The sequence below is a fragment of the Ursus maritimus genome, unplaced genomic scaffold, assembly GCF_017311325.1.
Source record: "Ursus maritimus isolate PB19 unplaced genomic scaffold, ASM1731132v1 scaffold_8, whole genome shotgun sequence".
In the NCBI taxonomy this organism is placed as follows: Eukaryota; Metazoa; Chordata; class Mammalia; order Carnivora; family Ursidae; genus Ursus; species Ursus maritimus.
In genome coordinates, this window is record NW_024426996.1 from 6,540,791 (window position 1) to 6,555,567 (window position 14,777).

General features: G+C 41.5%; 1 protein-coding gene across 1 annotated transcript in view; it reads left to right on the forward strand.

Moving 5' to 3' along the window:
• UNC5C (unc-5 netrin receptor C) overlaps positions 1-14,777 on the forward strand; it is a 335,202-nt gene that overhangs the window by 298,701 nt on the left and 21,724 nt on the right. Inside the window, exons 12-13 of the mRNA XM_008707176.2 lie at positions 7,461-7,629; positions 10,514-10,747. Of these exons, the coding sequence (XP_008705398.1) occupies positions 7,461-7,629; positions 10,514-10,747 (403 nt within the window). The remainder of the gene's footprint in view (positions 1-7,460; positions 7,630-10,513; positions 10,748-14,777) is intronic.

Consider the following 14,777-nt stretch of genomic DNA (forward strand, 5'->3'; position numbering starts at 1 on the left):
AGAAGTTTTGTTTATATAAACGAAGCTAGAGAAACCCCAAGATCTCAAAAGGAAATACGCACAAGAGACCACGAATCAAGGCGCAAACACAGGAAGATACCTGTGGCAAATAATGAGAAATTCCTCTCTGCACTTATTTTCTGTTGTGAACTAGATGCGTTTTTCTTGTAAAAACACAATGACAAGAATGTGTTTTAGGATATTTTAATATAACTGAAGGCATAGTTCCATTTGTTCACCATGTATTCACTTTTAATTTCATTTATTCCTCACTACAACTCTGTGAGTTATGATGAGTTCCAATGTAAAGATCAAAACACGAGCGCTCTGGGGAAAACAAGTCACGTAGCCGAGTTTTTCACAGTTAACAGCTGAGGGAAGGCAAAATTCGCAGCCACGTGGTCTCACCGCGAAGCGCTTCCGCTCTCTCACAAGCCATCCATGCCTCGTTTGTAGACCGCACGAAGGCACGCCGAGCCTCTGCTGCTTCCTCTAGTGCATTCCTGAACACAGTTTCTTTCTCCTGCTCACTGAGGACCCTTTCTATCCTCACATGATCTGAGACAGAGCTTCTGAGAGAAGACTTTGGGAGAACATCAGAAGATATGAATGTTAGTTCAAGTCACTTGTAGGACAATTTTGATCATTTTTCTCCATTTTCTTTCTCTCTGATTCCCTTTATTGCATCCAAAACTGGGTGGTTTTCCAGCTGGCTGGTATCCAGCTGGTCATCTGCTGGTGTGAACTGTCTAGAGGGAGGCGTGAACTTAATTACATGTGGCAGAGTGGATGTGACAAGGGGGCCTTATCATTCCTGAATGTGCTCTAAGAGAGGGCCCTGAATCGTAGATGAGCAACCTAAATGAGCTGCAGGGACAGGACAAGCTGCCTCTGACAGGGGAGCAAAGCTGCAAGGCCGCGCTCATGATTTCTACCTCTCCCGCTTTACAGATCTCGGGAGAGGCCGCCAAGCCTCTGTTTCCCCCGTGGATGCAATTTCCATGATTAATGGCACTCACGTGGACCTTTTTGCCTTGTTTTCAGTAGCAGTTTAAAAAAAAGAGTCTGACTCAGACTGAAATTTTGCTCTTTGTCATTTCTTATTGAAAAATAATGGGAATTCAAAATACCAATGTTAATTTTCCCGTTCTCTGTATTCTGCCCTCGCTTAGTAGTTTTCTCAAAAGGCCAGAAAATCGACTTAGACATTCCAAATGTAAAGGTAAATAGAACTTTCTTGATAAACTGTGGGGCCCCATGAAAGGTCTGCAAGCAGCCAAGTGATACGAAAATAGCAGTGCATTTTAAAGCCTGAACTGGTGAAGAAGGTAGGCTGGATGAGTTGGTGGAGGGAACAGGAAGACTCCCTGAAGGCTGGTTGCCTTGTTGAGCTGTGGCCATAAACTAGGTGTGAGGAGAGAGGGGAAGAAGCTAGGCCTGAGTCTGGAGGATGAAGAGTGAAATATATTTCAGGCAAAAAAAAAAAAAAAGATTTCACCACCAGTTAGAAGTATCACAGAAGAGTGACAAACACATGAATATGTACGAAATCAGCACTGGGCGCTGGGAAACGTGTAAGGGCAGGTGGTTCCAGGAAGAGGGCGAATTTTTATTTAGATGTGGGCCATGAGTGCGGCTAGGGGATGGGATTCACCCTGGTGATGCAGTCGGGGAGTCACCAGGGAAACAGAACACGTGAGGAAAAGGCAGATAAATACAGAGTTTGCATCTGGCGTGGTGCCGAGCACCGCGTGGCTCCTCAATGAGTATTTTTGAATGAATGATTGTAAGTATAATGGAGAAAAAAAACAAAAGTAAAGAGAGTTTCAAGATGGTGAAGTGGTTGCCACAGGTATTATTAAAATCGAAATGTAAAGAAAGAGAATAATGCAAGAAATCATTGGATTTGTTGACTGCAAGACATTGGTGGCCTTTAAGATTTTTCCCAAGGATGAAGTCCCAGTTAAGAAGGGTTCCAGGTGGGACTTAGTGGTGAGGCAATGTAAACTATCATATATAGGGGCTAAGTATAAATAATAAAATAGTTTGTTAAGATAGTGGACCAAAATTCTTTTATGTAAGTCATCGTATAGCAGAAAGTTTTCATTTGTTTAACATGTTTTTGGAACTTGGTAAAATAGTAGTTGACATTATTATTTCTTAGTGAAACTCAGTGATAGTCCCCTTTTGAGCCCCCAAGTCCTTATTGCAATGTACAGCTGTATAAAGGCTCCAGGTATAGGGGGAAGAAAGTGGAGTCCAGGTATATTTAAATCTTACTCTCTCACTGTTCTCCACAGTGTTCATATACTGCAATCCTACTTATAAAGAGATTGTGGAAGGTGATTTATGAAAACACAGTCTTTACAATGGGAGGAAAAATATTGTAAATAAGTCGATGAAAAAAATGAGAAAATGAGAAAAAATAAGATTTGAAAAGATAAAGTCAGGTGAGCAGTTAAAGTATAAAACATTTCGTGTGATTCCCAGTGTATTTCGTGGTAATAGGTCATGAATTTACTCTTCCAAAGTTTTCAAGAGGGGAATGTGGTAAGTTACAAAATCCATGTGTCCATGAGGAAAAATACGCCCCAAAGAAGTTCAATTATTTCTCCTTTCATTCCACATGAAGAAGACATTTCTTTTTTTGTTAATACAGTGAACAGCATCCTCAAAATTAAAACAGCAGTGAGTTTTCATAGGGCTCCTTCTGTTAACGTCCCTCCATGTAAGTAGATGGGATAAGGCCCAAGTAGAAATTCAGTAAAATAATTCCATGAGGATTCAGCCATTCAGTGAGAGCATAATACTTAGCTGTTCTGGCTTCATCCAGGGATAGATTCTGGCTTGTCTAGGGAAATGGTGGCACGCCCTTCAGAGTGGCTTCCATAATTTTTTTTTTTTTTTTTTTGCTCAATTGAGCTTTTGATAGCAAGTGAGTTAGATATTCCCTGTCAGATACCTAGAGTGCAAATATTTCAAGTTGCCAGTTATATGTGAAACCGTGTGCTTCAAAAGGCAGCTGAGCCTAGGGTGGGATTGTCATCCTGAGGGACCTGACAAAAGACATGTATGTTAATAGAAGGCATCTTCACACAGAGGTGGATGGAGACAGATTCTCTTCAGGAAGTAATTTCTAGCTTCCTCTAGCAAACAGACCAAAAAAAAGTCTCAAGGCCCTAAACCCAGATAAGCAACCCAAAATACACCACTGTGCGAAAGAAACCAAATCACTTGTGCTGAAATCTAGCCTTGCCTGTTACTAGTTTGGAGGCCTTAGGCAAGTGTGTTAATAGCTCTAGATTTCAGTTTCGTCTTCTGGAGAAAGAAGTAATAGAAATACTTATCCCAATTCCCTTACAGGTGTGCCGTGAGCGCAAATGCGATTGCTTTTATGAAAGTTTTGTAAATCATGCCCTTCTGTGTAAAAGTTCTCCTCACTGATAACAGCAAGCAAAGGATGAGAAAATCTTTGTGACAGGAAACTCAAACTCCTCTCTGAGGCGCTTTGTCCCCGAGGCTTCAGAATCCATCCAGCATTACCATATTATCCTCGCTGGACTTTGAAAAGCCTTGAAAACTTTAATTATCGTTCATTACTGACTTTTGACTTAATTGCTGCTTCTGCAGCGAATTTTTGCTTTGTGTTCATTTCCACGTCATCTGCAGTTAATGTTTAGAGAATGCTGCAATATTTCAGGTAACACAGGAGTGGAGCCCTTTGCAAAAGCATGAGTCAGGCTTATTTATGTTTATTTTCTACCAGTTTTGTTCTGCATATTTTAATATCCTCTCTTCATGTAAAGAAAGGAAATGTGGATTTAAACACTCTGACCTTTGGTTTCACATAGTCAAATCTTAATCTTCCCTAAATCACTCCTTCCATATACGCTTGGAAATGTTTCCAATTTCAACACTACTTCTTTCATCTTAAAAACAAAAAGATTCTTATCGTTATTTCTTCTTTGTTTTTCATTCCCCATTACGAATTCCACTTCACCACTTCCCTATTCATTACATTCTTGCACCTCACTGGGTTAATAAATTCTTTTGACACCTACTGCCCCTTCCTTCCCTTGCTATCCCTCCTCCAAGAACGGTGCCCATCAATATTGCATGCCAGGGGTGTGCTTGGAGAGTACAGGTCTGACAGCTCCCCAGCCCAGCAGGGAGGCTTCTCCCTTCTGTTCCAACTCAGTGATGAGAAGAACCCCTCCTCTTTCTGCCTCAAGCACCGGCTGCTAACAGCAGACTGAGAGACAGATGTTTCCAATCTCCATCTATATTGCAAGGACCACTTGAAATGGATTCCACTTAAATCTCCTTCCTTAAAAGTTTAATGCTCACTTCTCAAGGTACACTTCTAACTAAAAGGAGTGCTCACAAAAAGGTAGTCACTGCTATTTTTTTCCCCGCCATGGTAGGAAAAATAGAATTAGCAAGAATAAGACTACTGCCTAGGACAGATAGTGTAATATCAGCTGCACCACAATGAAACCAGAACTTCACCCATGTACTAAGAGTGAACTTCAGAGTGGAAGGAAGGAAGAAAAACTGGGTTAAGAGGAAATGAAAACTAAGGGATGAAGGGAATAGTGAAGACTTCTCAAGCTGCCAATAATCTTATTATTCCAAAAAGTACATTTCCAAGTACTTTGATAACTTTAGATTCAATAAAACTGTGTCATTATTCACTGAGGATGGAAAGATGGTAAAGACTAAAAGGAGATAAAAATTATTTTTATTTTCTAAATAGGAAGGGAAAAAAAAACATATGTTGGTGAGATCCTCGTGAAATTTTAGAATGAGAGGAAGCACTATGTCAAATATGTCAAAAGGAAAATAACTGTCAAAAGCTAAGGACTCTAAGATTTGACCTTACCCTAGCCACCACAGTTTTGTGGTTCCTGATAGATGACACAAGACTCCGGGGTCAGAGACAAAGGACAGTTTGTTACTCACAGCAATAGCACTATCAAGAGTTTGATCATTTTTGTGCCAGTTCCCAAAATCCCGGTTCCAAAACGGAGATGCAGAGAGGATCAGATGATAGCTACACACTCAGTCTATCTACACACTTGCGTTCCAGGAAGGACCTCTGAGCTCAGAGAACCTGAGTTTTTTATAATGGGAAGTAGACACGTTTGCCATTTGCTCCAAAGATAAGCAGTATCTTTATCTTCCAAGGTGATCATTATACAACTGTCTTGAAAAGACATGGAGAAACATGAAAGTTCCATGGAGAATTGTCTTTCAACTATATTTATATATAAATATATATAAAACTGCTGCCATCACTGAGTGTTAAATTAGGTTAAGCTATAGATATAAGCTAACTTCTAGATTATTTAGCATTTAATGTATTAACCAGAGATAAAGAAAATATCTTAGAGGAAAATGCTTTTCAAGTGGCCATCACAATTATAAAGGAATTTGATATGTCCGTTATAATATCCATGTGAATGGAATAGAAAGATGAGAATTAGACAATGTATATTTTAATTGGTTTATATGGCGACAGCAACAAATTCAAGTTATTGATGTCAGGCTGGAGAGAGGTTTTAAGTAGTAGCTTTGAAAAGACCTTTGCTCTGTTCTTGCACTACAGTGCTATCCACGATTAGAACAAGAACATAAATGGCAGACATATCAGATTAATGGAGCTGAAAGACTGGAAGAGTTGGCTGATATTTGGAGGAAAGACAGCATTAAGAAATAGATGACCTGAAATTTTCTCTAAAACTATTAAGGTGAAATTAAATAGCTAAATATAAATTTCTGTACATAGGTTCAAAAGCTATCATTGCAACCACAAAACTACAGAGACAGCCTAAGAGCCTTTCATGGTAGGAATACACAGAGTGGTTAGCTTTAACAAATTACTTAAACTTCTTGGGGCTTTATTGCCTCATTTTATAAAGGAGATGCTTAACCATTTTATCTCCATCTTCCTATGTAACTCGAGCCTGCAATAATATTTATAAATAATTACTTAACCGAGAAGAATCTAAGGCAACAATTTGTGAGGCATTGCTGTAACTACATATTCCAAATCAAGGAAAGTAGTGGTCCTGCCATGCTGCCTACCTGAGTATAATGTTCATTTCCAGATGCCTCCCTTTAGTGAAGACATTGGAACCCTAACAGACATCTATATAAAAATGAAGATAGAAATATAGGGAGATATCTGGCAACCATGCTTATCTGGTTGAAGTTTAAAAATTGAGGATGTTTGTTCTGAAATAAAGAAGAGGCATCATGACTTTTTAGAGGCATCATAACAATCTTTAAATACTTGAAAGACTTTGATGCCAAAGTGGGGAGAAAGCAGGCCAAAGATGAGAAGTGTCGGGAAGGCAGATTGTGTTTATCCTAAGAAGGTTTTGTAAATTCGAATTGATAATAGATGAGGTGACCGTCAATAGTAGTGGAGTACAATTTTGGATGTGTCTAAAGCACTATCCTTATGTCAGCATATGGCAGAGGGGTTCCTACTTCGAATGGAAGGTGGTGCTTCTTGACCCCAGGGGCCCTGCCTCCTCTGAAACTCTGAGTTCATGATTTCTTAGCCACACTGTTCTGACAGTAGTTTTGAGGATTGTTGTTGAGAAGGCATTGGCTTTAGTCCCAGTGCTAGCACTTGTTAGTTGTAAGACTTTGGGCAACCCGTTCAAAAATTTGGGACTACTGCTCACATATCAACTGATACCTTGGGTTAATTTTTCCATTTGTTTGTTGACTACAGTCATGTTAGTTAGAGAAAGGTCTTAAGATAATTTTTTTAAATGTGGAAATAAAGAATTTAGATCTTTGAAGTTCTTTCCACCCAGATTCTCGGAGTATGAAGTATACAAGTAGATTTTGTTTTAAATTCTAGAACTATAGAATACCGTTCTATATTCTGTCTGGTCATATTTGAAAGAATGAATCTGCTCTACTAGCCTGAATTATTCCTGAAAGTCATTTAGAAGTTTAGCTCTAGGCTGTGCTTACTCTGAAGTAATTTTTTTGTAGTATTTCTCAAGTTAGGGCCTAAAAACATAAAAGTATGTAAAACCCTGTGAAAGCAATGGCAAGTATTATCAGAAAAGATGGTTATGTTACCTCCTAAGAACTCTGTTCCTTCTTGTTCCATCCTAAAAGTATCCGTATGTGAATTCAGAGGAAATTACCAAAGGCAGACCTGTGTCTGGGGGAAGGGGATCAAAGAGATACTGGCCGATTCACTGTGATCATAAATATCTCCAGTCTTGAAGATTAAATAAAATCTTGGTATAAAGGACATGTCTTCCCATTTAATTCTGCCTCCCCCCGCAACCAAAAAAACTAAAAAACAAAACACGAAATAAACTCCCAAGTAGAAACAATTTGTACAACTTTGGATCTAAAAATTTCGATGAGTACATAGTAAGGGGATGCTATGGAAAGGTCACTGATGCCAATCTTTGCTCTTCTCCTAGGCCACCCATGGAAGACACCCAGACACTCTTGACCCCTGTGGTGAGCTGTGGGCCTCCGGGAGCCCTGCTGACCCGCCCCGTCATCCTCACTATGCATCACTGCGCAGATCCCAATACCGAAGACTGGAAGATACAGCTCAAGAACCAGGCAGCACAGGGACAGTGGGAGGTGAGCGAACATTGGGATAAAGATGGAACACAAGAGCAATTCATGCAGACAAACTGGAGTAATTACGGGGAGACTTTTATTTTGAAAGCAGAACATGAGTGGAATTTTAGCTTACACTCAAAAGGAGGGAGAGAGGGGGAGATGGTGTATGAGAAGGGAGGGAGGGAGAGAGACTAGTTCCCGAATGCTTTATCTACTGATACGTAGGCACAATGAAAATGATGGCCAAGCATTAGCTAACTCCTAGGGAAAGTACACTTGAGAGTCTTACACAAGTCCCTGTCAGAACATACATACTATGTCTTAGGATGGGAAACATCTATATATTTTTTTTAATTTGCAGGTAGAGAAACATTGCACCTGGGTCAGAAAATGGTAGGCATCGTAGACACATACAGGGAATATAGTTCTTCTGAACTGAACTTGGGAGAACAGGAAGGGAGCATCTCCAAGCTCTACTAAAATGCTGCACACCCGTGGGGTCTTGGCTGTCTGTGGCTGTTGCCATCATAACTTCTTAAGATAGTGCCTTAAACAGATCCTGTTCTTTACATCAGAACTCTTCACTTAGCACCTGAAGTTACGAGCAAAAGAATTTGTCAGAGTTACCATGAAGCTTTTTTACCTCGAACTCAAAAAAACCAGCTTATGGATTTTCATTGTCAAACCCTTGAAAAGACTGTATCTGTTGTTTAAGTGGGAAATAGCCAAATTAAACATTACATTTTAGAATATTCTCAAGAAGGCATATTTCAGGAATATGTTTATCAAAAACTGTCTAATAGTTTTGAAAGCTACCCCTCTATTTTTGTGTAATCATTACAAAGCATCCAACCTATATATTGTATACTTTGTGATTACTTGCAGGATGTTTCTTTTAGGAAAGAAAGTTTTAGAAAAAATGTACATGAAGATTCAAGCCTTTAATATTATAGGAAAAAGTATTATTACAATTAGAAGGGCATCCCTGGGATTACTGTAATTTCCTTCCTAAGGACATGTTCTCTTGGCCACATGAAGGGATCGCTCCTTGCCAGAGGACAGAAAGTCCAGGACTGAAGTCCAAGGGTATGCTTTATGTTGAGTTATGATCAGATTTCACCAGATCTAACTTCCAGTCCATTTAAGCTTGAAATCATTTATCTCAAAAACATCCCAAAGTCTTAATCTCAAGTGATTCTAAATTGTTTGCACAAGACTCTGCTTAATACCCTAATACCCTGTCTATTTCTGGACTTCAGTAATAATAACAGTAACAACACAGTAGAATGAAATAAAGAGACAAGAAGAGTAGAAGAGGGCAGGGCTTAAGAATACACTCTTACACCCATCGCAGGGACATGGCACATCTTTATTCTCCACTATGTCTTACTGGAGGCTTTCTGTGACATGCCTCATGGGATGACATTTGAGGCTTGCCCTCACCCTGCTGGAAAGAGAGAGAAAAAAAAAACAACACAACACTTCTTTCCAGGTGTCCTTTTGGGCTACAATAAACTGAAGGTACTGAGTTTCGTTCTCTCTTTGTCAGTGCAGTTGGAGCTCCATCTTCGAGGACAGGCACAGTTGAAGAAATGATTGCGTGGATGGCATTAAACCCCCTCCTACTCTCGCTCGGATGATGTTGCAAGGCCTAGCTAATAAACAACCACCCGAGGGGCAACTTCTTTCATATCTTTGTTCAGCCCCAGAGACTCAATTTATGATGACACATTCATTCATTTTTTTTTTGACAAATAGCCATTTGCTCCCCATGAGCCAGGCCCACTGAGCTACGGTGGGAATCAAAGCAGTTGTAGCTTCTGCCTCTGTGGAGAGAAAGTAGCCTAATGCGGAGGCGGAATCAGGCCCACACATGTATTTTATTTCTCCCACATGGAGTTTTCTTCTGAATTTGAATTAATTAAAAGTTGGGAATTTTCACATAGAAAATGTGAACTTCCAGCTTCTCTTGAAAAATTCAAGGTTGTTTTCTCACGGGGCCTGTATGTCTGCATAGCTGCGGTGGACTGAGCCCAGTGGAGACTGAGCTCGTTAGACAGGCTTGTGCTCGGCTTTACCCCAGTCTCCCCCATTCCCTATTGTCTTCTGCCCTGCCTGCTTCACACGTTCCTAGTACCTGGGATGTATGCGGAATTTTGACCTTTGGTTTATAGGTCCTGCACTTGGTCTTTCAGATGATTTTCTTCTGTGGCCTGAGTCATTTGGACAAATCAGGAACTTGAGTCCGTAACTATTTTAGCAATATTCATCACTTCCATTTATTTTTATTTCTTGCTAGATATTTTCAAAAGCTGAAAAGGATAGGCTGTTTAACCAGAGAAAAGCATTGATTTTGCTATATTGTACTTTCCCTAGAGTCTAGCACTCCAGATTATTGAGAAAAAGCAGCATATTGCTTTGAAAAGTAATTGACAGGTGAGTTTGGAAAAACACAGTAGAATGGTATTGCATCATTCCTTAATTTCTCTAAATCTTTTCAAACCCCTAATTTTTAGGGAAAAACTTACTACTCTATAATGACATTGAAATAAAACAGTACTTTTAGATTCAATTAGACACTTAGAGATTAAAAAACATTAAATTCTCAGAAGCGGGTAATAAACTCAGGTACGCTGAAATTAAGAGGATAATTCATGAATTTCTTTTAGAATTTTATGTCAATTCCAGTAATGCAGAACGAAGGCAAGGGGAAGGGAGAAAATGATTAAGAAGGGAAATAGAGGTATAATAAAGCCCGAGAAAGGAAAAAAAAAAAAAAAAACAGGGAAAAGGATGATCACACTTAGCAGAAGAGGTCCTGCTGTGTCTGCCTGGACACCATCATGGCGGCCAGCAGGACCCGCAGTGGCTCAACCATGGCCCCTTCCTTCCTGTCTTTCAGGATGTGGTGGTGGTTGGAGAAGAAAACTTCACGACGCCCTGCTACATTCAGCTGGACGCAGAGGCTTGCCACCTCCTCACAGAGAACCTCAGCACCTACGCCCTGGTCGGGCAGTCCACCACCAAAGCTGCCGCGAAGCGCCTGAAGCTGGCCATCTTTGGGCCCCTTTGCTGCTCGTCTCTGGAGTACAGTGTTCGAGTCTACTGTCTGGACGACACCCAGGATGCCCTGAAGGTAAGTCGCTCCTGCCCGAACCTCCTTCTTTACCTTCAACCGAAGCCAGGGTGTGGCGTGGCGGCGCACACCCAGAGACGAGGTATCAGTGTCTGTGTGCCTAAGCGTCTGGCCCCAAAAGATGCAGTTTAAAAAAAATTAGACATTTTTCTGAGGCCATGCTGATAAATGAGTGCTTTCCGTTGTGCTGATTTCTCCCAAGGGCTACTTTTGTTTACCTTCTTTGATTTCCTTTAATGAAAAATTTAGAAGAAGTAGAAGAATTTGGCAACGAGATGTGGATGGTAAATAATGTGCTTCCATGTTTATCTCAGCTGTGTGCTTCCTATAAAAGGAATTGGCGTAATTGCTCACACGGTATGTTCCTCTTGTGTGCCACTGCATTTATATGCTTTCCCATTCTTTTTATGAGGACTGTGAGGAAGAGGGTTAGCATTTGACAACAGGCTGCTGCTTTGCAGAATAAATGAGCTTAATTCCTGGTGCTATTATTGCGATTCGTTTTATCCCATTTGAAGCTTTAAAGGATAGAGTAAGTGCCTTTGAAGAAGTTATGATCTAGAAGGAGGAATTAAAGAAGTATGCCAAGGACTGGGAGACAAGTCAGAGTCTGATAAATGCTATAGATGAACGCGAAGCTCTCTGGGAGGGAGTTCAGCAGAGGGGGGCATAGTATTATTTTCAGGACATCTGAAAAGGAGCTAACATTTGAAATTGGCCCAAATGAAAGGTAGGGTTTGACCAGCGTAATGGGAAAAAATACAAAATACCTAGGTGAAAAGAACAGTGGGAAGAAACAGAGGGAACAGACTCCATACAAGCATATTATTTCCAGTAAGCCCAGAATGATACATAGGAGTTTTATTGAGATAGACCTCAACTGCCAGAGAGAGGAGTTGAGATTCAGTGTCTTGAGTTTCTGGAGAGCCAGTGGAGAGATTTAAACCAACGAAAGACATGATTGGAAATATACGTTAGAAATATTAGTCTGACATCCGTGAAAAGATAGAGGCAAGAAGAAAAGCGTCGTAGATCTGGGCTGATGACGGAGGAGTGAGAAGGGAGCAAAGTGTGAAAGGTCCTGTAGTAACACCTGTGGGACCTGGCGACCAACACTGAATGGGTGGAGCAGAAGTTCAAGTGTGCCTCTAAGTAACAGTAGCACACTTGGGGGGCAGGTAGCTTTGGGGTGTGGATATGGTGACTTTCTAATATCAAGCTAGAATTATGCGTTAGACAACAGGACAAAGATGCCCAAGGGACAGTTAGAAATATGGGTGTGGCTTTCTGGACGGAGAGCAGATCCTGAAGTAGAGACTCAGGGACCAGTTACGCAATGTTGATATTTGTCATCCCTGTGATCAGGGAGAACATCAAAGGGAGAGCAGAGGGATAAGACAAACATTGTTAAAAATAATGAGCATTGCAGAGAACATTCTGTGTGCTGGGCCCATATGATTCTAAATGCTTATTAACTCATTTAATCTTGACAGCACCCCTGTAAGATACCATTAACGCCATTTTTCAGATGTTCAATTCAGGGCAAAGAAAAATTAAGTAATTTGCTCTAGGTCACACAGCCATTGAGTGGAGAAAGCAGGCTTCACGCCTGGGCAGCTGGCTGCAGTCTAGACTCCACTCATAGAGTGAGTTGCTGGAAGAGTCACACCCTAGAACATAGGGGACCAAGGGAAGCCCTGCCATTGCAGGGCGTGAGCAAGGGCAGCCAGCAAAGGGAGTTATAGAAGGATGAAAACCCATGGGAAGGAGAGAAGAAGTGGAGGAAAAAAAATGTGTCAAGAAGCCAAGGGAAGACTTTTTTTCTACCTATCAAAGTATTTCCTTCTGGAGTTTCCAGAAAGTAGTTCTGGGTCATTGAAAACAGAGTGTTGCAGGTTGGGCCCACAGAGGGGATGAGACACAGGATCTATTTTTGGTGGGTGACCTTGTAAGCATTTCTGATGTTGAATAAATGGTGTGAACATGGAGCTGTAGTGTCAAGCTTATGGTTGTTTCTCTTATATTCCTTGCAGATGTGCTGCTTCCAAGGCACTGTCAGGATAGAAATCGTCCTAGACTTAAATTCTGCATAGGGAAAAGTGTATTTGTAGTGGAGCCATGGGATCTGATTAAGGCACATCTTTTAATCATTTGGGGAAAATTCATTGTAAAAAGCACACTATAGAAGATCTGCATTATATTTGAAATGTTTGATACGTGTATTTTATATTCACTGGCATAGTTCTTATACTTAGGCATTCTTGACCTTTCTTCCCAACAGAAACACACAAATCCGTGCAAAAAAAAGGTAATAATTCAATAAAATAATTTTAATTGTTTTAATTAGTGAAAAGAAATGCAAATGGTCAACACTGAGAAGATTGACAAACGGGTTTAAGCAGTTAAAAACAACCCAAGAGCACTTTGAATCACAGTCAGTGCTTCCCAAATAGACATTTATAAATGTTCAGCATCTGGGGGGTCTAGCGCTTAGCCTGAAACAAATATGAATAATGGATAAGGCTTTCTTGCACCTCATGGCCTTTTAATAATGTAAAAATACCAAAATCCTAGTTAGAGGTAAATGGTCTATCCAACATACTGAGAGACAATTAGTTCAGTCCCAGCAGCGCTGCCTAACACCCATGCTTGAATTGCAAACTTGGGGCTGATTTTCAGAAAGACCCTTTCTTACCTGAACGCTGCCTTCTTGGCACCCTGCCTGCCAATGCTCCGCACCAGTGTCTGCCATCTCTCTCTCTAGCCAGCATTGCCCATAAATACTCCCTTTCCAAACACCTCTTCCTCCCGCAGGCCCACACGCTGCCCCCCATCACACCCTTCCTGAGTCAGTGGTTCTCCAGCCCATGCACAGAGGGCTCAGTTGGGGAAGCTTGAAAAAAGACTTGCTCTGGGAAAAAAAAAAAAAAAAAAAAAAAAAAAACAAGACTTGCTCTGGGGTGCCAGCCCAAAGGTTCTGATCTAATTGGTGTGAGTACTGGGGTTTTTCTTTGAGCACTCCCTGGGTTATTCTGTTGTGCAGCTAGGATTAAGAACTGTTCTCCTACACACTTGCACAGATCTTTCTGGAACTTCAATCCTACTATAGACAAACTTTCCTACATCCTTGAGCCATTCTCTCCACCATCCCTTCACCTGCTCACATTAACTGCAGCTGGGTCTTCCAAGTGACACGGCCTCCCTCCCAGTCCCTGAAGTGAAGACCACCCCCTCGAACTAACAGCAAGGCCTAGAGAAGAGTTCCAGTACTTCTCAGGACCACTTCTTGAGCATTGTTCTACCGGGAGGCCTGGCTTTTTCTACTGCTCTTATTCTGTTCCTCTGTCATTCGTCATCTATTTCAGTTCCTTAGCCCCGAATCCCCCACACCTTCCCGCAGCCTAGCAGTACCTGCCTCAGGGGCTTTCTTTCCACTCATTTTATTCCTATCATCCTCTCAGAGTCAAAGTCACCACAAATCACAGTTCTGTGTCCCAAGTTATTCTGGTGACCTTCATGTCCTCCCACATTATCTATCCGCCAGTGTAGACGTGCTCTGAATTTCACCCTCATTAGCATCTCCACCTGCCAGGATCCCCACCTGTGAAGCTCCCCATTTCCAACCACAACATCTGACTTTCCGTCTCTCACGCACAAAAGGCACGCAGGCCACCCTTGGTTCTTAAGGAAGACCTCCCTCCGTCTTCTCTGATGTCCTGGTCCACAAACCCTCCTCTGCTCCTCTCCAAATCTCCAGGGAACTCACTTCCACTCTAAATCTCTTGCCAGCTGGAGCTGCTGCAGGTGTTTCTCAGCTAAAAAGGACCGTCCCTGAACAGGCCCTCCAGGTCTGCTTCCAGGTTGTTCGGTAGCTCTGACAATCGTACATGTCTGCTTGAGTCTCTTCTACTCTCAAGGTAACTGCCCTAACCTCTGCCTCCCCTTCTTCTCCGTACTCCTTCCACCGTCCCTTCTCAACTCCTCAGATCTCACAGGGCGCTTCTCCCGGGTCTCTCCCGCGCTCCCCACC